At 45.5% G+C, this 24,722-nt stretch overlaps 1 protein-coding gene across 1 annotated transcript in view; it reads right to left on the bottom strand.

Annotated features, from left to right (window-relative positions):
- Positions 1 to 24,722, bottom strand: part of LOC118375334 (laminin subunit beta-2-like) — a 119,135-nt gene that overhangs the window by 29,033 nt on the left and 65,380 nt on the right. Inside the window, exons 11-14 of the mRNA XM_052481679.1 lie at positions 13,725 to 13,904; positions 12,751 to 12,863; positions 4,743 to 4,822; positions 4,462 to 4,597 (exon numbers count right to left, since the gene is read on the bottom strand). Coding sequence (XP_052337639.1) covers positions 4,462 to 4,597; positions 4,743 to 4,822; positions 12,751 to 12,863; positions 13,725 to 13,904 — 509 coding nt within the window. The remainder of the gene's footprint in view (positions 1 to 4,461; positions 4,598 to 4,742; positions 4,823 to 12,750; positions 12,864 to 13,724; positions 13,905 to 24,722) is intronic.

The raw sequence follows: 24,722 nt of genomic DNA, 5'->3' as shown, positions 1-24,722 counted from the left end.
TGTTAATGTGAGGGTGACTGTGACTATGAGTGCTAGTGCTAATGCTAGTGTTAATGTGAGGGTGACTGTGACTATGAGTGCTAGTGCTAATGCTAGTGTTAATGCTAGTGTTAATGTGAGGGTGACTGTGAGTATGAGTGCTAGTGCTAATGCTAGTGTTAATGTGAGGGTGACTGTGACTATGAGTGCTAGTGCTAATGCTAGTGTTAATGTGAGGGTGACTGTGACTATGAGTGCTAGTGTTAATGCTAGTGTTAATGTGAGGGTGACTGTGAGTATGAGTGCTAGTGCTAATGCTAGTGTTAATGTGAGGGTGACTGTGAGTATGAGTGCTAGTGCTAATGCTAGTGTTAATGTGAGGGTGACTGTGACTATGAGTGCTAGTGCTAATGCTAGTGTTAATGTGAGGGTGACTGTGAGTATGAGTGCTAGTGCTAATGCTAGTGTTAATGTGAGGGTGACTGTGAGTATGAGTGCTAGTGCTAATGCTAGTGTTAATGCTAGTTTTGATTTTAGTGCTAATGCTAGTGTTAGTGTTAGTGCTAATGCTAGTGTTAATGCTAGTGTTGATGTTAGTGCTAATGCTCGTGTTAGTGCTAGTGTTAGTGTTAATGTTCGTGTTAATGCTAGTGTTAATGCTAGTGCTAGTGTTAGTGTTAATGTTAGTGTTAATGCTAGTGTTAATGCTAGTGCTAGTGTTAGGGTGACTGTGAGGGTGACTGTGAGTATGAGTGCTAGTGTTAGTGCTAGTGTTAGTGCTAGTGTTAGTGTTAGTGCTAGTGCTAGTGTTAGTGTTAGTGCTAGTGTTAGTGCTAGTGTTAGTGTTAGTGTTAGTGTTAGTGTTAGTGTCAGTGCTAGTGTTAGTGCTAGTGCTAGTGTTAGTGCTAGTGCTCGTGTTAGTGTTAGTGCTAGTGTTAGTGTTAGTGCTAGTGTTCGTGCTAGTGCTAGTATTAGTGTTAGTGTTTGTGCTAGTGTTAGTGCTAGTGTTAGTGTTAGTGCTAGTGTTATAGTGTTAGTGTTAGTGTTAGTGCTAGTGCTAGTGTTAGTGTTAGTGCTAGTGTTATAGTGTTAGTGTTAGTGCTAGTGTTAGTGTTAGTGTTAGTGTTAGTGCTAGTGTTAGTGTTAGTGCTAGTGTTAGTGCTAGTGTTATAGTGTTAGTGTTAGTGCTAGTGTTAGTGCTAGTGTTAGTGTTAGTGCTAGTATTAGTGTTAGTGCTAGTGCTAGTGTTAGTGCTAGTGTTATAGTGTTAGTGTTAGTGTTAGTGCTAGTGCTAGTGTTAGTGTCAGTGCTAGTGTTATAGTGTTAGTGTTAGTGCTAGTGTTAGTGTTAGTGTAAGTGTTAGTGCTAGTGCTAGTGTTATAGTGTTAGTGTTAGTGTTAGTGCTAGTGCTAGTGTTAGTGTTAGTGCTAGTGTTAGTGCTCGTGTTATAGTGTTAGTGTTAGTGCTAGTGTTAGTGCTAGTGTTAGTGTTAGTGTTATAGTGTTAGTGCTAGTGTTATAGTGTTAGTGTTAGTGCTAGTGTTATAGTGCTAGTGCTAGTGCTAGTGTTAGTGCTAGTGTTAGTGTTAGTGCTAGTGTTAGTGCTAGTGTTAGTGCTAGTGCTAGTGTTAGTGTTAGTGCTAGTGCTAGTGTTAGTGCTAGTGTTAGTGCTAGTGTTAGTGTTAGTGCTAGTGTTAGTGCTAGTGTTAGTGCTAGTGTTAGTGTGAGGGTGACTGTGAGTATGAGTGCTAGTGCTAATGCTAGTGTTAATGTGAGGGTGACTGTGACTATGAGTGCTAGTGCTAATGCTAGTGTTAATGTGAGGGTGACTGTGAGTATGAGTGCTAGTTCTAATGCTAGTGTTAATGTGAGGGTGACTGTGAGTATGAGTGCTAGTGCTAATGCTAGTGTTAATGCTAGTTTTGATTTTAGTGCTAATGCTAGTGTTAGTGTTAGTGCTAATGCTAGTGTTAATGCTAGTGTTGATGTGAGGGTGACTGTGAGTATGAGTGCTAGTGCTAATGCTAGTGTTAATGTGAGGGTGACTGTGAGTATGAGTGCTAGTGCTAATGCTAGTGTTAATGTGAGGGTGACTGTGACTATGAGTGCTAGTGCTAATGCTAGTGTTAATGTGAGGGTGACTGTGAGTATGAGTGCTAGTGCTAATGCTAGTGTTAATGTGAGGGTGACTGTGAGTATGAGTGCTAGTGCTAATGCTAGTGTTAATGCTAGTTTTGATTTTAGTGCTAATGCTAGTGTTAGTGTTAGTGCTAATGCTAGTGTTAATGCTAGTGTTGATGTTAGTGCTAATGCTCGTGTTAGTGCTAGTGTTAGTGTTAATGTTCGTGTTAATGCTAGTGTTAATGCTAGTGCTAGTGTTAGTGTTAATGTTAGTGTTAATGCTAGTGCTAGTGTTAGGGTGACTGTGAGGGTGACTGTGAGTATGAGTGCTAGTGTTAGTGCTAGTGTTAGTGCTAGTGTTAGTGTTAGTGCTAGTGCTAGTGTTAGTGTTAGTGCTAGTGTTAGTGCTAGTGTTAGTGTTAGTGTTAGTGTTAGTGTTAGTGTCAGTGCTAGTGCTAGTGCTAGTGCTCGTGTTAGTGTTAGTGCTAGTGTTAGTGTTAGTGCTAGTGTTCGTGCTAGTGCTAGTATTAGTGTTAGTGTTTGTGCTAGTGTTAGTGCTAGTGTTAGTGTTAGTGCTAGTGTTATAGTGTTAGTGTTAGTGTTAGTGCTAGTGCTAGTGTTAGTGTTAGTGCTAGTGTTATAGTGCTAGTGTTAGTGTTAGTGTTAGTGTTAGTGTTAGTGTTAGTGCTAGTGTTAGTGCTAGTGTTATAGTGTTAGTGTTAGTGCTAGTGTTAGTGCTAGTGTTAGTGCTAGTATTAGTGTTAGTGCTAGTGCTAGTGTTAGTGCTAGTGTTATAGTGTTAGTGTTAGTGTTAGTGCTAGTGCTAGTGTTAGTGTCAGTGCTAGTGTTATAGTGTTAGTGTTAGTGCTAGTGTTAGTGTTAGTGTAAGTGTTAGTGCTAGTGCTAGTGTTATAGTGTTAGTGTTAGTGTTAGTGCTAGTGCTAGTGTTAGTGTTAGTGCTAGTGTTAGTGCTCGTGTTATAGTGTTAGTGTTAGTGCTAGTGTTAGTGCTAGTGTTAGTGTTAGTGTTATAGTGTTAGTGCTAGTGTTATAGTGTTAGTGTTAGTGCTAGTGTTATAGTGCTAGTGCTAGTGTTAGTGCTAGTGTTAGTGTTAGTGTTAGTGTTAGTGCTAGTGTTAGTGCTAGTGTTAGTGCTAGTGTTAGTGCTAGTGTTAGTGCTAGTGCTAGTGTTAGTGTTAGTGCTAGTGCTAGTGCTAGTGCTAGTGTTAGTGCTAGTGTTAGTGTTAGTGTTAGTGTTAGTGCTAGTGTTAGTGCTAGTGTTAGTGTTAGTGCTAGTGTTAGTGCTAGTGCTAGTGTTAGTGCTAGTGTTAGTGCTCGTGCTAGTGTTAGTGTTAGTGCTAGTGCTAGTGTTAGTGCTAGTGTTAGTGCTAGTGTTAGTGTTAGTGCTAGTATTAGTGTTAGTGCTAGTGCTAGTGCTAGTGTTAGTGTTAGTGTTAGTGCTAGTGCTAGTGTTAGTGCTAGTGTTAGTGCTAGTGTTAGTGTTAGTGCTAGTGTTAGTGCTAGTGTTAGTGCTAGTGCTAGTGTTAGTGTTAGTGCTAGTGCTAGTGCTAGTGTTAGTGTTAGTGCTAGTGTTAGTGCTAGTGTTAGTGCTAGTGTTAGTGCTAGTGTTAGTGTTAGTGCTAGTGTTAGTGCTAGTGTTAGTGCTAGTGTTAGTGCTAGTGTTAGTGTTAGTGTTAGTGTTAGTGCTAGTGTTAATGCTAGTGCTAGTGTTAGTGTTAGTGCTAGTGCTAGTGTTAGTGCTAGTGTTAGTGTTAGTGTTAGTGCTAGTGCTAGTGTTAGTGCTAGTGCTAGTGCTAGTGTTCGTGCTAGTGCTAGTGCTAGTGTTAGTGCTAGTGCTAGTGCTAGTGTTAGTGTTGGTGCTGGTGTTAGTGCTAGTGTTAGTGCTAGTGCTAGTGTTAGTGTTAGTGCTAGTGTTAGTGCTAGTGCTAGTGTTAGTGCTAGTGTTAGTGCTAGTGTTAGTGTTAGTGTTAGTGTTAGTGCTAGTGTTAGTGTTAGTGCTAGTGTTAGTGCTAGTGTTAGTGTTAGTGCTAGTGTTAGTGCTAGTGCTAGTGCTAGTGTTAGTGCTGGTGTTGGTGCTGGTGCTAGTGTTAGTGTTAGTGCTAGTGCTAGTGCTAGTGCTAGTGTTAGTGCTAGTGTTAGTGTTAGTGTTAGTGTTAGTGTTAGTGCTAGTGTTAGTGCTAGTGTTAGTGTTAGTGCTAGTGTTAGTGTTAGTGTTAGTGCTAGTGTTAGTGCTAGTGTTAGTGTTAGTGCAAGATTTTTTCACACAAAGTCAAACATAGACAGTGCAAACAATGTAAATAACAGCCCTGTCTGTTCTGTGTGTAGGGAGCAGCAGTAGTTACCTGTCCCAGCATGGCCAGCTCAGCCTCGTAGGTATAGTGGTCCAGAGCCATGAAGAAGTACCCAGACTCCACCTGGGTACATTGACGGCCCATCATATGACTACGACAACGACACTGCCCATTGTCCATTGAGCAGCTGAGGAAGACAGATAAAAGGTCTATTCAGTAATCTTGTAGTTGTACAACATGAATCAAATTCATTGGTAGAGATATACATTAAGAGGCCATTTTGTTTTTTATTAATTGTATGTGATGCAGAAACAGATCACAATGTCACTCACTGGTTATCGGTGGCTCCGCCCACATCACAGTCACAGTCTCTGCAGCCATTCAGGTCGTGACTCAGTGCCCAGTGTTCTGGCTGTGGGCGGGTGGGAGACAGGCAGAGACAGCTGTTATAGCACCAGACAGACTGCATCAGCCAGGGTTACTGGATCATACATGTCAGCTGACTCAGATATCTCAACCCTGTGTTCCTAGCTCCAAATACATCCTGTCTATCAAAATGACTTACTGTAAATACATCCTGTCTATCAAAATGACTTACTGTAAATACATCCTGTCTATCAAAATGACTTACTGTAAATACATCCTGTCTATCAAAATGACTTACTGTAAATACATCCTGTCTATCAAAATGACTTACTGTAAATACATCCTGTCTATCGAAATGACAGTGTAAATACATCCTGTCTATCAAAATGACTTACTGTAAATACATCCTGTCTATCAAAACAACTTACTGTAAATACATCCTGTCTATCAAAATTACTTACTGTAAATACATCCTGTCTATCAAAATTACTTACTGTAAATACATCCTGTCTATCGAAATGACAGTGTAAATACATCCTGTCTATCAAAATGACTTACTGTAAATACATCCTGTCTATCAAAACGACTTACTGTAAATACATTCTGTCTATCAAAACGACTTACTTTAAATACATCCTGTCTATCAAAATGACATAGTGTAAATACATCCTGTCTATCAAAATAACATAGTGTATAAGTGCAGGCTGGTAGAGTTTAAGTTATGGGTGAAAATAGTGGTTGTTCGTTCTTGACTTTAAAATAAGCCCATATGCAGCTTCTGAGAACTCAGGATCCACTCAATCAGGACCAATGCCTGCTGACCATTTTTGACCTGCTGTAACACACCAACCGGAGAGGTCTGACATCCCTGGGATAAATTTAGACATTCCTGGGTACTGTTACTGGCATGGCAAGGAAGTTAGGTGAGTGACAGGGGGATGTGAATCACTCAGAAACACCTATGAATTCTGGAAGGTGTATGTGAGAAAGAGCGAGAGAGAGAGAGAGAGAGAGAGAGAGAGAGAGAGAGAGAGAGAGAGAGAGAGAGAGAGAGAGAAGAGAAGAGAGAGTGTGAGAATGAGCGAGGAAGAGAAGAGAGAGAGTAAGAATGAGAGAGGAAGAGAAGAGAGAGAGTAAGAATGAGAGAGGAAGATAATATAATAATATATGCCATTTAGCAGACGCTTTTATCCAAAGCGACTTACAGTCATGTGTGCATACATTCTACGTATGGGTGGTCCCGGGAATCGAACCCACTACCCTGGCGTTACAAGCGCCATGCTCTACCAACTGAGCTACAGAAGGACCAGGAAGAGAAGAGAGAGAGTAAGAATGAGAGAGGAAGAGAAGAGAGAGAGTAAGAATGAGAGAGGAAGAGAAGAGAGAGAGTAAGAATGAGAGAGGAAGAGAAGAGAGAGAGTAAGAATGAGAGAGGAAGAGAAGAGAGAGAGTAAGAATGAGAGAGGAAGAGAAGAGTGTGAGAATGAGAGAGGAAGAGAAGAGAGTGTAAGAATGAGAGAGGAAGAGAAGAGTGTGAGAATGAGAGAGGAAGAGAAGAGAGTAAGAATGAGAGAGGAAGAGAAGAGAGTGAGAATGAGAGAGGAAGAGAAGAGAGTGTAAGAATGAGAGAGGAAGAGAAGAGAGTGAGAATGAGAGAGGAAGAGAAGAGTGTGAGAATGAGAGAGGAAGAGAAGAGAGTGTAAGAATGAGAGAGGAAGAGAAGAGTGTGAGAATGAGAGTGGAAGAGAAGAGAGTGAGAATGAGAGAGGAAGAGAAGAGAGTGAGAATGAGAGTGGAAGAGAAGAGAGTGAGAATGAGAGAGGAAGAGAAGAGTGTGAGAATGAGAGAGGAAGAGAAGAGAGTGTAAGAATGAGAGAGGAAGAGAAGAGAGTGAGAATGAGAGAGGAAGAGAAGAGTGTGAGAATGAGAGAGGAAGAGAAGAGAGTGTAAGAATGAGAGAGGAAGAGAAGAGAGTGAGAATGAGAGAGGAAGAGAAGAGAGTGAGAATGAGAGAGGAAGAGAAGAGAGTGAGAATGAGAGAGGAAGAGAAGAGTGTGAGAATGAGAGTGGAAGAGAAGAGAGTGAGAATGAGAGAGGAAGAGAAGAGTGTGAGAATGAGAGAGGAAGAGAAGAGAGTGTGAGAATGAGAGAGGAAGAGAAGAGAGTGTGAGAATGAGAGAGGAAGAGAAGAGAGTGAGAATGAGAGTGGAAGAGAAGAGAGTGAGAATGAGAGAGGAAGAGAAGAGTGTGAGAATGAGAGAGGAAGAGAAGAGAGAGTGAGAATGAGAGAGGAAGAGAAGAGAGTGAGAATGAGAGAGGAAGAGAAGAGAGTGTGAGAATGAGAGAGGAAGAGAAGAGAGTGTGAGAATGAGAGAGGAAGAGAAGAGAGTAAGAATGAGAGTGGAAGAGAAGAGAGTGAGAATGAGAGTGGAAGAGAAGAGAGTGAGAATGAGAGAGGAAGAGAAGAGAGTGTGAGAATGAGAGAGGAAGAGAAGAGAGTGAGAATGAGAGAGGAAGAGAAGAGAGTGTAAGAATGAGAGAGGAAGAGAAGAGAGTGAGAATGAGAGAGGAAGAGAAGAGTGTGAGAATGAGAGAGGAAGAGAAGAGAGTGAGAATGAGAGAGGAAGAGAAGAGAGTGTGAGAATGAGAGAGGAAGAGAAGAGAGTGTGAGAATGAGAGAGGAAGAGAAGAGAGTAAGAATGAGAGTGGAAGAGAAGAGAGTGAGAATGAGAGTGGAAGAGAAGAGAGTGAGAATGAGAGAGGAAGAGAAGAGAGTGTGAGAATGAGAGAGGAAGAGAAGAGAGTGAGAATGAGAGAGGAAGAGAAGAGAGTGTAAGAATGAGAGAGGAAGAGAAGAGAGTGAGAATGAGAGAGGAAGAGAAGAGAGAGAGTAAGAATGAGAGAGGAAGAGAAGAGAGTGTGAGAATGAGAGAGGAAGAGAAGAGAGAGTGTGAGAATGAGAGTGGAAGAGAAGAGAGTGAGAATGAGAGAGGAAGAGAAGAGAGTGAGAATGAGAGAGGAAGAGAAGAGAGTGAGAATGAGAGAGGAAGAGAAGAGAGTGTGAGAATGAGAGAGGAAGAGAAGAGAGTGAGAATGAGAGTGGAAGAGAAGAGAGTGAGAATGAGAGAGGAAGAGAAGAGTGTGAGAATGAGAGAGGAAGAGAAGAGAGTGAGAATGAGAGAGGAAGAGAAGAGAGTGTAAGAATGAGAGAGGAAGAGAAGAGAGTGAGAATGAGAGAGGAAGAGAAGAGAGTGAGAATGAGAGAGGAAGAGAAGAGAGTGAGAATGAGAGAGGAAGAGAAGAGAGAGAGTAAGAATGAGAGAGGAAGAGAAGAGAGTGTGAGAATGAGAGAGGAAGAGAAGAGAGAGTGTGAGAATGAGAGTGGAAGAGAAGAGAGTGAGAATGAGAGAGGAAGAGAAGAGAGTGTGAGAATGAGAGAGGAAGAGAAGAGAGTAAGAATGAGAGTGGAAGAGAAGAGAGTGAGAATGAGAGTGGAAGAGAAGAGAGTGAGAATGAGAGAGGAAGAGAAGAGAGTGTGAGAATGAGAGAGGAAGAGAAGAGAGTGAGAATGAGAGAGGAAGAGAAGAGAGTGTAAGAATGAGAGAGGAAGAGAAGAGAGTGAGAATGAGAGAGGAAGAGAAGAGAGTGAGAATGAGAGAGGAAGAGAAGAGAGTGAGAATGAGAGAGGAAGAGAAGAGAGTGAGAATGAGAGAGGAAGAGAAGAGAGAGAGTAAGAATGAGAGAGGAAGAGAAGAGAGTGTGAGAATGAGAGAGGAAGAGAAGAGAGAGTGTGAGAATGAGAGTGGAAGAGAAGAGAGTGAGAATGAGAGAGGAAGAGAAGAGAGTGAGAATGAGAGAGGAAGAGAAGAGAGTGTGAGAATGAGAGAGGAAGAGAAGAGAGTGAGAATGAGAGAGGAAGAGAAGAGAGTGAGAATGAGAGAGGAAGAGAAGAGAGTGAGAATGAGAGAGGAAGAGAAGAGAGAGAGTAAGAATGAGAGAGGAAGAGAAGAGAGTGTGAGAATGAGAGAGGAAGAGAAGAGAGTGAGAATGAGAGAGGAAGAGAAGAGAGTGAGAATGAGAGAGGAAGAGAAGAGAGTGAGAATGAGAGAGGAAGAGAAGAGAGTGAGAATGAGAGAGGAAGAGAAGAGAGTGAGAATGAGAGAGGAAGAGAAGAGAGTGAGAATGAGAGAGGAAGAGAAGAGAGTGAGAATGAGAGAGGAAGAGAAGAGAGTGTGAGAATGAGAGAGGAAGAGAAGAGAGATTGTAAGAATGAGAGTGGAAGAGAAGAGTGTGAGAATGAGAGTGGAAGAGAAGAGAGTGTCAGAATGAGAGGAAGAGAAGAGAGAGTGTGAGAATGAGAGTGGAAGAGAAGAGAGTGAGAATGAGAGAGGAAGAGAAGAGAGAGTGTGAGAATGAGAGTGGAAGAGAAGAGAGAGTGAGAATGAGAGTGGAAGAGAAGAGAGTGAGAATGAGAGAGGAAGAGAAGAGAGTGAGAATGAGAGAGGAAGAGAAGAGAGAGTGTGAGAATGAGAGTGGAAGAGAAGAGAGAGTGAGAATGAGAGAGGAAGAGAAGAGAGAGTGTCAGAATGAGAGTGGAAGAGAAGAGAGTGAGAATGAGAGAGGAAGAGAAGAGAGAGTGTGAGAATGAGAGTGGAAGAGAAGAGAGAGTGAGAATGAGAGTGGAAGAGAAGAGAGTGAGAATGAGAGAGGAAGAGAAGAGAGTGAGAATGAGAGAGGAAGAGAAGAGAGTGAGAATGAGAGAGGAAGAGAAGAGAGAGTGTGAGAATGAGAGTGGAAGAGAAGAGAGAGTGAGAATGAGAGTGGAAGAGAAGAGAGAGTGAGAATGAGAGAGGAAGAGAAGAGAGAGTGTCAGAATGAGAGTGGAAGAGAAGAGAGTGAGAATGAGAGAGGAAGAGAAGAGAGAGTGTGAGAATGAGAGTGGAAGAGAAGAGAGAGTGAGAATGAGAGTGGAAGAGAAGAGAGTGAGAATGAGAGAGGAAGAGAAGAGAGTGAGAATGAGAGAGGAAGAGAAGAGAGTGAGAATGAGAGAGGAAGAGAAGAGAGAGTGTGAGAATGAGAGTGGAAGAGAAGAGAGTGAGAATGAGAGAGGAAGAGAAGAGAGTGTGAGAATGAGAGAGGAAGAGAAGAGAGTGAGAATGAGAGAGGAAGAGAAGAGAGTGTAAGAATGAGAGAGGAAGAGAAGAGAGTGAGAATGAGAGAGGAAGAGAAGAGAGTGAGAATGAGAGAGGAAGAGAAGAGAGTGAGAATGAGAGAGGAAGAGAAGAGAGTGAGAATGAGAGAGGAAGAGAAGAGAGTGTGAGAATGAGAGAGGAAGAGAAGAGAGTGAGAATGAGAGTGGAAGAGAAGAGAGTGAGAATGAGAGAGGAAGAGAAGAGTGTGAGAATGAGAGAGGAAGAGAAGAGAGTGTGAGAATGAGAGAGGAAGAGAAGAGAGTGAGAATGAGAGTGGAAGAGAAGAGAGTGAGAATGAGAGAGGAAGAGAAGAGTGTGAGAATGAGAGAGGAAGAGAAGAGAGTGAGAATGAGAGAGGAAGAGAAGAGAGTGTAAGAATGAGAGAGGAAGAGAAGAGAGTGAGAATGAGAGAGGAAGAGAAGAGAGTGAGAATGAGAGAGGAAGAGAAGAGAGTGAGAATGAGAGAGGAAGAGAAGAGTGTGAGAATGAGAGAGGAAGAGAAGAGAGTGTGAGAATGAGAGAGGAAGAGAAGAGAGTGAGAATGAGAGTGGAAGAGAAGAGAGTGAGAATGAGAGAGGAAGAGAAGAGTGTGAGAATGAGAGAGGAAGAGAAGAGAGTGAGAATGAGAGAGGAAGAGAAGAGAGTGTAAGAATGAGAGAGGAAGAGAAGAGAGTGAGAATGAGAGAGGAAGAGAAGAGAGTGAGAATGAGAGAGGAAGAGAAGAGAGTGAGAATGAGAGAGGAAGAGAAGAGAGTGAGAATGAGAGAGGAAGAGAAGAGAGTGTGAGAATGAGAGAGGAAGAGAAGAGAGAGTGTGAGAATGAGAGTGGAAGAGAAGAGAGTGAGAATGAGAGAGGAAGAGAAGAGAGTGTGAGAATGAGAGAGGAAGAGAAGAGAGTAAGAATGAGAGTGGAAGAGAAGAGAGTGAGAATGAGAGTGGAAGAGAAGAGAGTGAGAATGAGAGAGGAAGAGAAGAGAGTGTGAGAATGAGAGAGGAAGAGAAGAGAGTGAGAATGAGAGAGGAAGAGAAGAGAGTGAGAATGAGAGTGGAAGAGAAGAGAGTGAGAATGAGAGTGGAAGAGAAGAGAGAGTGAGAATGAGAGTGGAAGAGAAGAGAGTGAGAATGAGAGAGGAAGAGAAGAGAGTGTGAGAATGAGAGAGGAAGAGAAGAGAGTGAGAATGAGAGAGGAAGAGAAGAGAGTGTAAGAATGAGAGAGGAAGAGAAGAGAGTGAGAATGAGAGAGGAAGAGAAGAGAGAGAGTAAGAATGAGAGAGGAAGAGAAGAGAGTGTGAGAATGAGAGAGGAAGAGAAGAGTGTGAGAATGAGAGTGGAAGAGAAGAGAGTGAGAATGAGAGAGGAAGAGAAGAGAGTGAGAATGAGAGAGGAAGAGAAGAGAGTGTGAGAATGAGAGAGGAAGAGAAGAGAGTGAGAATGAGAGAGGAAGAGAAGAGAGTGAGAATGAGAGAGGAAGAGAAGAGAGAGAGTAAGAATGAGAGAGGAAGAGAAGAGAGTGTGAGAATGAGAGAGGAAGAGAAGAGAGTGAGAATGAGAGAGGAAGAGAAGAGAGTGTAAGAATGAGAGAGGAAGAGAAGAGAGTGTGAGAATGAGAGAGGAAGAGAAGAGAGTGAGAATGAGAGAGGAAGAGAAGAGAGTGAGAATGAGAGAGGAAGAGAAGAGTGTGAGAATGAGAGAGGAAGAGAAGAGAGTGTAAGAATGAGAGAGGAAGAGAAGAGAGTGAGAATGAGAGAGGAAGAGAAGAGAGTGAGAATGAGAGAGGAAGAGAAGAGAGTGAGAATGAGAGAGGAAGAGAAGAGAGAGAGTAAGAATGAGAGAGGAAGAGAAGAGAGTGAGAATGAGAGTGGAAGAGAAGAGTGTGAGAATGAGAGTGGAAGAGAAGAGAGTGTGAGAATGAGAGGAAGAGAAGAGAGAGTGTGAGAATGAGAGAGGAAGAGAAGAGAGAGTGTGAGAATGAGAGTGGAAGAGAAGAGAGAGTGAGAATGAGAGTGGAAGAGAAGAGAGTGAGAATGAGAGAGGAAGAGAAGAGAGTGTGAGAATGAGAGAGGAAGAGAAGAGAGTGTGAGAATGAGAGAGGAAGAGAAGAGAGATTGTAAGAATGAGAGTGGAAGAGAAGAGTGTGAGAATGAGAGTGGAAGAGAAGAGAGTGTGAGAATGAGAGGAAGAGAAGAGAGAGTGTGAGAATGAGAGAGGAAGAGAAGAGAGAGTGTGAGAATGAGAGTGGAAGAGAAGAGAGAGTGAGAATGAGAGTGGAAGAGAAGAGAGTGAGAATGAGAGAGGAAGAGAAGAGAGTGAGAATGAGAGTGGAAGAGAAGAGAGTGAGAATGAGAGTGGAAGAGAAGAGAGTGTGAGAATGAGAGAGGAAGAGAAGAGAGTGTGAGAATGAGAGAGGAAGAGAAGAGTGTGAGAATGAGAGAGGAAGAGAAGAGAGAGTGTGAGAATGAGAGAGGAAGAGAAGAGAGTGTGAGAATGAGAGAGGAAGAGAAGAGAGAGTGAGAATGAGAGTGGAAGAGAAGAGTGTGAGAATGAGAGAGGAAGAGAAGAGAGTGTGAGTGTTAAGGTTAGAAGAGGGTGTGAGTGTTAAGGTTAGAAGAGGGTGTGAGTGTTAAGGTTAGAAGAGGGTGTGAGTGTTAAAGTTAGAAGAGGGTGTGAGTGTTAAGGTTAGAAGAGAGTGTGAGTGTTAAAGTTAGAAGAGGGTGTGAGTGTTAAGGTTAGAAGAGAGTGTGAGTGTTAAGGTTGGAAGAGGGAGGCTCTCATGGACTCTTACCAGACACTGGCCACAGCTGCGTCCGGTGACCTGGCGCTTGCAGAAACAATCCCCACTCACAGGGTCACACTGTGGTCTCTCTGACACCGTACCCCTGGGGTCACACTGGCAGGCTGAGGAGGGAGAGCAGGAGTTATGGGGCAGACTGAGGGGGGAGAGCAGGAGATATGGGGCAGACTGAGGGGGGAGAGCAGGAGTTATGGGGCAGGCTGAGGGGGAGAGCAGGAGTTATGGGGCAGGCTGAGGGGGGAGAGCAGGAGTTATGGGACAGGCTGAGGGGGGAGAGCAGGAGTTATGGGGCAGACTGAGGAGGGAGAGCAGGAGTTATGGGGCAGACTGAGGGGGGAGAGCAGGAGTTATGGGGCAGACTGAGGGGGGAGAGCAGGAGATATGGGGCAGGCTGAGGGGGGAGAGCAGGAGTTATGGGGCAGACTGAGGGGGGAGAGCAGGAGTTATGGGGCAGGCTGAGGGGGGAGAGCAGGAGTTATGGGGCAGACTGAGGGGGGAGAGCAGGAGTTATGGGGCAGGCTGAGGGGGGAGAGCAGGAGATATGGGGCAGACTGAGGGGGGAGAGCAGGAGTAATGGGGCAGACTGAGGGGGGAGAGCAGGAGATATGGGGCAGACTGAGGGGGAGAGCAGGAGTTATGGGGCAGGCTGAGGGGGGAGAGCAGGAGTTATGGGGCAGACTGAGGGGGAGAGCAGGAGATATGGGGCAGACTGAGGGGGGAGAGCAGGAGTTATGGGGCAGAAACAGTCCCCGCTCACAGAGTCACACGGTGGTCTCTCTGACACCGTACCCCTGGGGGAGAGCAGGAGTTATGGGGCAGGCTGAGGGGGGAGAGCAGGAGTTATGGGGCAGGCTGAGGGGGGAGAGCAGGAGTTATGGGGCAGGCTGAGGGGGAGAGCAGGAGTTATGGGGCAGGCTGAGGGGGGAGACTGAATCATGACTATACTCCTACTCCTCTCCACTCACCTTGGCAGCCAAGAGGATGGTCTGCACTCAGGCCGAAGAAGCCAGACTTGCATTTGTCACAGCGAGGTCCCTCCACATGGTCCTTGCAGCGGCACTGCCCAGCGACCATGCCCAGGGACGGCTCATCATGCCCGTCACAGATGCCCCCGTTCAGGGAACCATCAGGATCACAGTCACAGGCTTGCAGGACGAAGACAACAAACATCCTGTTAACGCCAAACTTAAAGCTGGAATCAGTAGCGGTGAAACTGACACGTCCATTTGCGATGTTACAACAACAAAGACGTTACTTCAAAACAATTTTGTATTATTAAATGTGAAGGCTGTTATTTCATCAAATCAATTCTCTACGTGGAATTAATATTACGTGATTAAATTAATCATGTAAACTTTAATTCATCTAGGAAGTCACGGCACCACAGGAAAAATGTATAGAGTCTCTATTTTCCGAATCGACTCTTCAGATATTTTCATATCTTATGAAAACTGTCGCTTATTAATGAATTACTATTACCTCATCGGTTCTCGTTACTGAACGTAGCAACCCTTGGATATCTGCATGAACCCTAGCCTAAATGATGAATCAGCAAAATACAAATTGGCTTAAATATTTATTTATTTACTAAATAACTAAATAATCACAGAAATATTTAAACAAACAAACAGTAGATATTTGGGTTACTACATGATACAAAGAAAAAATGCCTACATCACGAAATTAAGGTTTGGTGGACAAAGGAAAGAGGAAAGGGACTGAGAAAGTGGGAAAGACAAAATGGATTCACTTCACACAGTGGATAATTATATTCATTTAACTGCTAATCCTTTGCACATGAACGGCCGCTCATTCGAGACTACTTGCAATGTGTTTATATTTACGTCCGTATGTCGTTGTTGTCTTCTCTGTTGGAATCGCTGGTCGTCTGCTAGAGAGTCAGTTCATCAGAGAGTCTCTGGTTAACTCCCCTTGGAGTCACAATGTCTTCTCTGTTGGAATCGCTGGTCTGTCTGTTGGAGAGTCAGTTCATCAGAGAGTCTCTGGTTAACTCCCCTAGGAGTCACAATGTCTTCTCTGTTGGAATCTGGTCCGTCTGCTAGAGAGTCAGTTCATCAGAGAGTCTCTGGTTAACTCCCCTAGGAGTCACAATGTCTTCTCTGTTGGAATCTGGTCATCTGTTGGAGAGTCAGTTCATCAGAGAGTCTCTGGTTAACTCCCCTAGGAGTCACAATGTCTTCTCTGTTGGAATCTGGTCGTCTGTTGGAGAGTCAGTTCATCAGAGAGTCTCTGGTTAACTCCCCTAGGAGTCACAATGTCTTCTCTGTTGGAATCTGGTCCGTCTGTTGGAGAGTCAGTTCATCAGAGAGTCTCTGGTTAACTCCCCTAGGAGTCACAATGTCTTCTCTGTTGGAATCTGGTCGTCTGTTGGAGAGTCAGTTCATCAGAGAGTCTCTGGTTAACTCCCCTAGGAGTCACAATGTCTTCTCTGTTGGAATCTGGTCCGTCTGCTAGAGAGTCAGTTCATCAGAGAGTCTCTGGTTAACTCCCCTAGGAGTCACAATGTCTTCTCTGTTGGAATCTGGTCCGTCTGTTGGAGAGTCAGTTCATCAGAGAGTCTCTGGTTAACTCCCCTAGGAGTCACAATGTCTTCTCTGTTGGAATCTGGTCTGTCTGTTGGAGAGTCAGTTCATCAGAGAGTCTCTGGTTAACTCCCCTAGGAGTCACAATGTCTTCTCTGTTGGAATCTGGTCCGTCTGTTGGAGAGTCAGTTCATCAGAGAGTCTCTGGTTAACTCCCCTAGGAGTCACAATGTCTTCTCTGTTGGAATCTGGTCCGTCTGCTAGAGAGTCAGTTCATCAGAGACTCTCTGGTTAACTCCCCTAGGAGTCACAATGTCTTCTCTGTTGGAATCTGGTCGTCTGCTGGAGATTCAGTTCATCAGAGAGTCTCTGGTTAACTCCCCTAGGAGTCACAATGTCTTCTCTGTTGGAATCTGGTCCGTCTGCTAGAGAGTCAGTTCATCAGAGACTCTCTGGTTAACTCCCCTAGGAGTCACAATGTCTTCTCTGTTGGAATCTGGTCCGTCTGCTAGAGAGTCAGTTCATCAGAGAGTCTCTGGTTAACTCCCCTAGGAGTCACAATGTCTTCTCTGTTGGAATCTGGTCCGTCTGCTGGAGAGTCAGTTCATCAGAGAGTCTCGGGTTAACTCCCCTAGGAGTCACAATGTCTTCTCTGTTGGAATCTGGTCCGTCTGCTAGAGAGTCAGTTCATCAGAGAGTCTCTGGTTAACTCCCCTAGGAGTCACAATGTCTTCTCTGTTGGAATCTGGTCCGTCTGCTGGAGAGTCAGTTCATCAGAGAGTCTCTGGTTAACTCCCCTAGGAGTCACAATGTCTTCTCTGTTGGAATCTGGTCCGTCTGTTGGAGAGTCAGTTCATCAGAGAGTCTCTGGTTAACTCCCCTAGGAGTCACAATGTCTTCTCTGTTGGAATCTGGTCGTCTGCTGGAGAGTCAGTTCATCAGAGAGTCTCTGGTTAACTCCCCTAGGAGTCACAATGTCTTCTCTGTTGGAATCTGGTCCGTCTGCTAGAGAGTCAGTTCATCAGAGAGTCTCTGGTTAACTCCCCTAGGAGTCACAATGTCTTCTCTGTTGGAATCTGGTCGTCTGTTGGAGAGTCAGTTCATCAGAGAGTCTCTGGTTAACTCCCCTAGGAGTCACAATGTCTTCTCTGTTGGAATCTGGTCGTCTGCTGGAGAGTCAGTTCATCAGAGAGTCTCTGGTTAACTCCCCTAGGAGTCACAATGTCTTCTCTGTTGGAATCTGGTCGTCTGCTAGAGAGTCCGTTCATCAGAGAGTCTCTGGTTAACTCCCCTAGGAGTCACAATGTCTTCTCTGTTGGAATCTGGTCGTCTGCTAGAGAGTCAGTTCATCAGAGAGTCTCTGGTTAACTCCCCTAGGAGTCACAATGTCTTCTCTGTTGGAATCTGGTCGTCTGCTAGAGAGTCAGTTCATCAGAGAGTCTCTGGTTAACTCCCCTAGGAGTCACAATGTCTTCTCTGTTGGAATCTGGTCCGTCTGTTGGAGAGTCAGTTCATCAGAGAGTCTCTGGTTAACTCCCCTAGGAGTCACAATGTCTTCTCTGTTGGAATCTGGTCGTCTGCTAGAGAGTCAGTTCATCAGAGAGTCTCTGGTTAACTCCCCTTGGAGTCACAATGTCTTCTCTGTTGGAATCTGGTCGTCTGTTGGAGAGTCAGTTCATCAGAGAGTCTCTGGTTAACTCCCCTAGGAGTCACAATGTCTTCTCTGTTGGAATCTGGTCTGTCTGTTGGAGAGTCAGTTCATCAGAGAGTCTCTGGTTAACTCCCCTAGGAGTCACAATGTCTTCTCTGTTGGAATCTGGTCGTCTGTTGGAGAGTCAGTTCATCAGAGAGTCTCTGGTTAACTCCCCTAGGAGTCACAATGTCTTCTCTGTTGGAATCTGGTCTGTCTGTTGGAGAGTCAGTTCATCAGAGAGTCTCTGGTTAACTCCCCTAGGAGTCACAATGTCTTCTCTGTTGGAATCTGGTCTGTCTGTTGGAGAGTCAGTTCATCAGAGAGTCTCTGGTTAACTCCCCTTGGAGTCACAATGTCTTCTCTGTTGGAATCTGGTCTGTCTGTTGGAGAGTCAGTTCATCAGAGAGTCTCTGGTTAACTCCCCTAGGAGTCACAATGTCTTCTCTGTTGGAATCTGGTCGTCTGCTAGAGAGTCAGTTCATCAGAGAGTCTCTGGTTAACTCCCCTAGGAGTCACAATGTCTTCTCTGTTGGAATCTGGTCGTCTGCTGGAGAGTCAGTTCATCAGAGAGTCTCTGGTTAACTCCCCTAGGAGTCACAATGTCTTCTCTGTTGGAATCTGGTCGTCTGCTGGAGAGTCAGTTCATCAGAGAGTCTCTGGTTAACTCCCCTAGGAGTCACAATGTCTTCTCTGTTGGAATCTGGTTCGTCTGCTGGAGAGTCAGTTCATCAGAGAGTCTCTGGTTAACTCCCCTAGGAGTCACAATGTCTTCTCTGTTGGAATCTGGTTCGTCTGCTGGAGAGTCAGTTCATCAGAGAGTCTCTGGTTAACTCCCCTAGGAGTCACAATGTCTTCTCTGTTAGAATCTGGTCCGTCTGCTGGAGAGTCAGTTCATCAGAGAGTCTCTGGTTAACTCCCCTTGGAGTCACAATGTCTTCTCTGTTGGAATCTGGTCGTCTGTTGGAGAGTCAGTTCATCAGAGAGTCTCTGGTTAACTCCCCTAGGAGTCACAATGTCTTCTCTGTTGGAATCTGGTCCGTCTGTTGGAGAGTCAGTTCATCAGAGAGTCTCTGGTTAACTCCCCTAGGAGTCACAATGTCTTCTCTGTTAGAATCTGGTCCGTCTGCTGGAGAGTCAGTTCATCAGAGAGTCTCTGGTTAACTCCCCTAGGAGTCACAATGTCTTCTCTGTTGGAATCTGGTCGTCTGCTGGAGAGTCAGTTCATCAGAGAGTCTCTGGTTAACTCCCCTAGGAGTCACAATGTCTTCTCTGTTGGAATCTGGTCCGTCTGTTGGAGAGTCAGTTCATCAGAGAGTCTCTGGTTAACTCCCCTAGGAGTCACAATGTCTTCTCTGTTGGAATCTGGTTCGTCTGCTGGAGAGTCAGTTCATCAGAGAGTCTCTGGTTAACTCCCCTAGGAGTCACAATGTCTTCTCTGTTGGAATCTGGTCCGTCTGCTAGAGAGTCAGTTCATCAGAGAGTCTCTGGTTAACTCCCCTAGGAGTCACAATGTCTTCTCTGTTGGAATCTGGTCGTCTGCTAGAGAGTCAGTTCATCAGAGAGTCTCTGGTTAACTCCCCTAGGAGTCACATTGTCTTCTCTGTTGGAATCTGGTCTGTCTGTTGGAGAGTCAGTTCATCAGAGAGTCTCTGGTTAACTCCCCTAGGAGTCACAATGTCTTCTCTGTTGGAATCTGGTCGTCTGCTGGAGAGTCAGTTCATCAGAGAGTCTCTGGTTAACTCCCCTAGGAGTCACAATGTCTTCTCTGTTGGAATCTGGTCGTCTGCTAGAGAGTCAGTTCATCAGAGAGTCTCTGGTTAACTCCCCTAGGAGTCACAATGTCTTCTCTGTTGGAATCTGGTCGTCTGCTGGAGAGTCAGTTCATCAGAGAGTCTCTGGTTAACTCCCCTAGGAGTCACAATGTCTTCTCTGTTGGAATCTGGTCCGTCTGCTGGAGAGTCAGTTCATCAGAGAGTCTCTGGTTAACTCCCCTAGGAGTCACAATGTCTTCTCTGTTGGAATCGCTGGTCGTCTGTTGGAGATTCAGTTCATCAGAGAGTCTCTGGTTAACTCCCCTAGGAGTCACAATGTCTTCTCTGTTGGAATCTGGTCCGTCTGCTGGAGAGTCAGTTCATCAGAGAGTCTCTGGTTAACTCCCCTAGGAGTCACAATGTCTTCTCTGTTGGAATCTGGTCGTCTGCTGGAGAGTCAGTTCATCAGAGAGTCTCTGGTTAACTCCCCTAGGAGTCACAATGTCTTCTCTGTTGGAATCTGGTCCGTCTGTTGGAGAGTCAGTTCATCAGAGAGTCTCTGGTTAACTCCCCTAGGAGTCACAATGTCTTCTCTGTTGGAATCTGGTCCGTCTGCTAGAGAGTCAGTTCATCAGAGAGTCTCTGGTTAACTCCCCTAGGAGTCACAATGTCTTCTCTGTTGGAATCTGGTCGTCTGCTGGAGAGTCAGTTCATCAGAGAGTCTCTGGTTAACTCCCCTAGGAGTCACAATGTCTTCTCTGTTGGAATCTGGTCCGTCTGCTAGAGAGTCAGTTCATCAGAGAGTCTCTGGTTAACTCCCCTAGGAGTCACAATGTCTTCTCTGTTGGAATCTGGTCGTCTGCTGGAGAGTCTCTGGTTAACTTCCCCAGAAGTCACAATGTCTTCTCTGTTGGAATCTGGTCCGTCTGCTGGAGAGTCAGTTCATCAGAGAGTCTCTGGTTAACTCCCCTAGGAGTCACAATGTCTTCTCTGTTGGAATCTGGTCGTCTGCTGGAGAGTCAGTTCATCAGAGAGTCTCTGGTTAACTCCCCTAGGAGTCACAATGTCTTCTCTGTTGGAATCTGGTCGTCTGTTGGAGAGTCAGTTCATCAGAGAGTCTCTGGTTAACTCCCCTAGGAGTCACAATGTCTTCTCTGTTGGAATCTGGTCCGTCTGCTAGAGAGTCAGTTCATCAGAGAGTCTCTGGTTAACTCCCCTAGGAGTCACAATGTCTTCTCTGTTGGAATCTGGTCGTCTGCTGGAGAGTCAGTTCATCAGAGAGTCTCTGGTTAACTCCCCTAGGAGTCACAATGTCTTCTCTGTTGGAATCTGGTCCGTCTGCTGGAGAGTCAGTTCATCAGAGAGTCTCTGGTTAACTCCCCTAGGAGTCACAATGTCTTCTCTGTTGGAATCTGGTCGTCTGCTGGAGAGTCAGTTCATCAGAGAGTCTCTGGTTAACTCCCCTAGGAGTCACAATGTCTTCTCTGTTGGAATCTGGTCGTCTGCTAGAGAGTCAGTTCATCAGAGAGTCTCTGGTTAACTCCCCTAGGAGTCACAATGTCTTCTCTGTTGGAATCTGGTCGTCTGCTGGAGAGTCTCTGGTTAACTTCCCCAGAAGTCACAATGTCTTCTCTGTTGGAATCTGGTCCGTCTGCTGGAGAGTCAGTTCATCAGAGAGTCTCTGGTTAACTCCCCTAGGAGTCACAATGTCTTCTCTGTTGGAATCTGGTCCGTCTGCTGGAGAGTCAGTTCATCAGAAAGTCTCTGGTTAACTCCCCTAGGAGTCACAATGTCTTCTCTGTTGGAATCTGGTCCGTCTGTTGGAGAGTCAGTTCATCAGAGAGTCTCTGGTTAACTCCCCTAGGAGTCACAATGTCTTCTCTGTTGGAATCTGGTCGTCTGCTGGAGAGTCTCTGGTTAACTTCCCCAGAAGTCACAATGTCTTCTCTGTTGGAATCTGGTCGTCTGTTGGAGAGTCAGTTCATCAGAGAGTCTCTGGTTAACTCCCCTAGGAGTCACAATGTCTTCTCTGTTGGAATCTGGTCCGTCTGCTAGAGAGTCAGTTCATCAGAGAGTCTCTGGTTAACTCCCCTAGGAGTCACAATGTCTTCTCTGTTGGAATCTGGTCGTCTGCTGGAGAGTCAGTTCATCAGAGAGTCTCTGGTTAACTCCCCTAGGAGTCACAATGTCTTCTCTGTTGGAATCTGGTCGTCTGCTGGAGAGTCAGTTCATCAGAGAGTCTCTGGTTAACTCCCCTAGGAGTCACAATGTCTTCTCTGTTGGAATCTGGTCGTCTGCTGGAGAGTCAGTTCATCAGAGAGTCTCTGGTTAACTCCCCTAGGAGTCACAATGTCTTCTCTGTTGGAATCTGGTCCGTCTGCTGGAGAGTCAGTTCATCAGAGAGTCTCTGGTTAACTCCCTAGGAGTCACAATGTCTTCTCTGTTGGAATCTGGTCGTCTGTTGGAGAGTCAGTTCATCAGAGAGTCTCTGGTTAACTCCCTAGGAGTCACAATGTCTTCTCTGTTGGAATCTGGTCCGTCTGCTAGAGAGTCAGTTCATCAGAGAGTCTCTGGTTAACTCCCTAGGAGTCACAATGTCTTCTCTGTTGGAATCTGGTCCGTCTGCTGGAGAGTCAGTTCATCAGAGAGTCTCTGGTTAACTCCCTAGGAGTCACAATGTCTTCTCTGTTGGAATCTGGTCCGTCTGTTGGAGAGTCAGTTCATCAGAGAGTCTCTGGTTAACTCCCCTAGGAGTCACAATGTCTTCTCTGTTGGAATCTGGTCCGTCTGCTGGAGAGTCAGTTCATCAGAGACTCTCTGTTTAACTCCCCTAGGAGTCACAATGTCTTCTCTGTTGGAATCTGGTCCGTCTGCTGGAGAGTCAGTTCATCAGAGAGTCTCTGGTTAACTCCCCTAGGAGTCACAATGTCTTCTCTGTTGGAATCTGGTCCGTCTGTTGGAGAGTCAGTTCATCAGAGAGTCTCTGGTTAACTCCCCTAGGAGTCACAATGTCTTCTCTGTTGGAATCTGGTCGTCTGCTGGAGAGTCTCTGGTTAACTTCCCCAGAAGTCACAATGTCTTCTCTGTTGGAATCTGGTCCGTCTGCTGGAGAGTCAGTTCATCAGAGAGTCTCTGGTTAACTCCCCTAGGAGTCACAATGTCTTCTCTGTTGGAATCTGGTCCGTCTGCTGGAGAGTCAGTTCATCAGAAAGTCTCTGGTTAACTCCCCTAGGAGTCACAATGTCTTCTCTGTTGGAATCTGGTCGTCTGCTGGAGAGTCTCTGGTTAACTTCCCCAGAAGTCACAATGTCTTCTCTGTTGGAATCTGGTCGTCTGTTGGAGAGTCAATTCATCAGAGAGTCTCTGGTTAACTCCCCTAGGAGTCACAATGTCTTCTCTGTTGGAATCTGGTCCGTCTGCTAGAGAGTCAGTTCATCAGAGAGTCTCTGGTTAACTCCCCTAGGAGTCACAATGTCTTCTCTGTTGGAATCTGGTCGTCTGCTGGAGAGTCAGTTCATCAGAGAGTCTCTGGTTAACTCCCCTAGGAGTCACAATGTCTTCTCTGTTGGAATCTGGTCGTCTGCTGGAGAGTCAGTTCATCAGAGAGTCTCTGGTTAACTCCCCTAGGAGTCACAATGTCTTCTCTGTTGGAATCTGGTCCGTCTGCTGGAGAGTCAGTTCATCAGAGAGTCTCTGGTTAACTCCCCTAGGAGTCACAATGTCTTCTCTGTTGGAATCTGGTCGTCTGTTGGAGAGTCAGTTCATCAGAGAGTCTCTGGTTAACTCCCCTAGGAGTCACAATGTCTTCTCTGTTGGAATCTGGTCCGTCTGCTAGAGAGTCAGTTCATCAGAGAGTCTCTGGTTAACTCCCCTAGGAGTCACAATGTCTTCTCTGTTGGAATCTGGTCCGTCTGCTGGAGAGTCAGTTCATCAGAGAGTCTCTGGTTAACTCCCCTAGGAGTCACAATGTCTTCTCTGTTGGAATCTGGTCCGTCTGTTGGAGAGTCAGTTCATCAGAGAGTCTCTGGTTAACTCCCCTAGGAGTCACAATGTCTTCTCTGTTGGAATCTGGTCCGTCTGCTGGAGAGTCAGTTCATCAGAGAGTCTCTGGTTAACTCCCCTAGGAGTCACAATGTCTTCTCTGTTGGAATCTGGTCGTCTGTTGGAGAGTCAGTTCATCAGAGAGTCTCTGGTTAACTCCCCTAGGAGTCACAATGTCTTCTCTGTTGGAATCTGGTCGTCTGTTGGAGAGTCAGTTCATCAGAGAGTCTCTGGTTTACTCCCCTAGGAGTCACAATGTCTTCTCTGTTGGAATCTGGTCCGTCTGCTGGAGAGTCAGTTCATCAGAGAGTCTCTGGTTAACTCCCCTAGGAGTCACAATGTCTTCTCTGTTGGAATCTGGTCTGTCTGTTGGAGAGTCAGTTCATCAGAGAGTCTCTGGTTAACTCCCCTAGGAGTCACAATGTCTTCTCTGTTGGAATCTGGTCGTCTGTTGGAGAGTCAGTTCATCAGAGAGTCTCTGGTTAACTCCCCTAGGAGTCACAATGTCTTCTCTGTTGGAATCTGGTCCGTCTGCTGGAGAGTCAGTTCATCAGAGAGTCTCTGGTTAACTCCCCTAGGAGTCACAATGTCTTCTCTGTTGGAATCTGGTCCGTCTGCTGGAGAGTCAGTTCATCAGAGAGTCTCTGGTTAACTCCCCTAGGAGTCACAATGTCTTCTCTGTTGGAATCTGGTCTGTCTGTTGGAGAGTCAGTTCATCAGAGAGTCTCTGGTTAACTCCCCTAGGAGTCACAATGTCTTCTCTGTTGGAATCTGGTCGTCTGTTGGAGAGTCAGTTCATCAGAGAGTCTCTGGTTAACTCCCTAGGAGTCACAATGTCTTCTCTGTTGGAATCTGGTCCGTCTGCTGGAGAGTCAGTTCATCAGAGAGTCTCTGGTTAACTCCCTAGGAGTCACAATGTCTTCTCTGTTGGAATCTGGTCCGTCTGTTGGAGAGTCAGTTCATCAGAGAGTCTCTGGTTAACTCCCCTAGGAGTCACAATGTCTTCTCTGTTGGAATCTGGTCGTCTGCTGGAGAGTCAGTTCATCAGAGAGTCTCTGGTTAACTCCCCTAGGAGTCACAATGTCTTCTCTGTTGGAATCTGGTCCGTCTGCTAGAGAGTCAGTTCATCAGAGAGTCTCTGGTTAACTCCCCTAGGAGTCACAATGTCTTCTCTGTTGGAATCTGGTCGTCTGCTGGAGAGTCTCTGGTTAACTTCCCCAGAAGTCACAATGTCTTCTCTGTTGGAATCTGGTCCGTCTGCTGGAGAGTCAGTTCATCAGAGAGTCTCTGGTTAACTCCCCTAGGAGTCACAATGTCTTCTCTGTTGGAATCTGGTCGTCTGCTGGAGAGTCAGTTCATCAGAGAGTCTCTGGTTAACTCCCCTAGGAGTCACAATGTCTTCTCTGTTGGAATCTGGTCCGTCTGTTGGAGAGTCAGTTCATCAGAGAGTCTCTGGTTAACTCCCCTAGGAGTCACAATGTCTTCTCTGTTGGAATCTGGTCGTCTGCTGGAGAGTCTCTGGTTAACTTCCCCAGAAGTCACAATGTCTTCTCTGTTGGAATCTGGTCGTCTGTTGGAGAGTCAGTTCATCAGAGAGTCTCTGGTTAACTCCCCTAGGAGTCACAATGTCTTCTCTGTTGGAATCTGGTCCGTCTGCTAGAGAGTCAGTTCATCAGAGAGTCTCTGGTTAACTCCCCTAGGAGTCACAATGTCTTCTCTGTTGGAATCTGGTCCGTCTGCTAGAGAGTCAGTTCATCAGAGAGTCTCTGGTTAACTCCCCTAGGAGTCACAATGTCTTCTCTGTTGGAATCTGGTCGTCTGTTGGAGAGTCAGTTCATCAGAGAGTCTCTGGTTAACTCCCCTAGGAGTCACAATGTCTTCTCTGTTGGAATCTGGTCGTCTGCTGGAGAGTCAGTTCATCAGAGAGTCTCTGGT

Source organism: Oncorhynchus keta, chromosome 27, assembly GCF_023373465.1.
Source record: "Oncorhynchus keta strain PuntledgeMale-10-30-2019 chromosome 27, Oket_V2, whole genome shotgun sequence".
Taxonomy (NCBI): domain Eukaryota; kingdom Metazoa; phylum Chordata; class Actinopteri; order Salmoniformes; family Salmonidae; genus Oncorhynchus; species Oncorhynchus keta.
The sequence above is the reverse complement of the archived record's forward strand: the minus strand, read 5'-3'. Positions and strand labels throughout refer to the sequence as shown.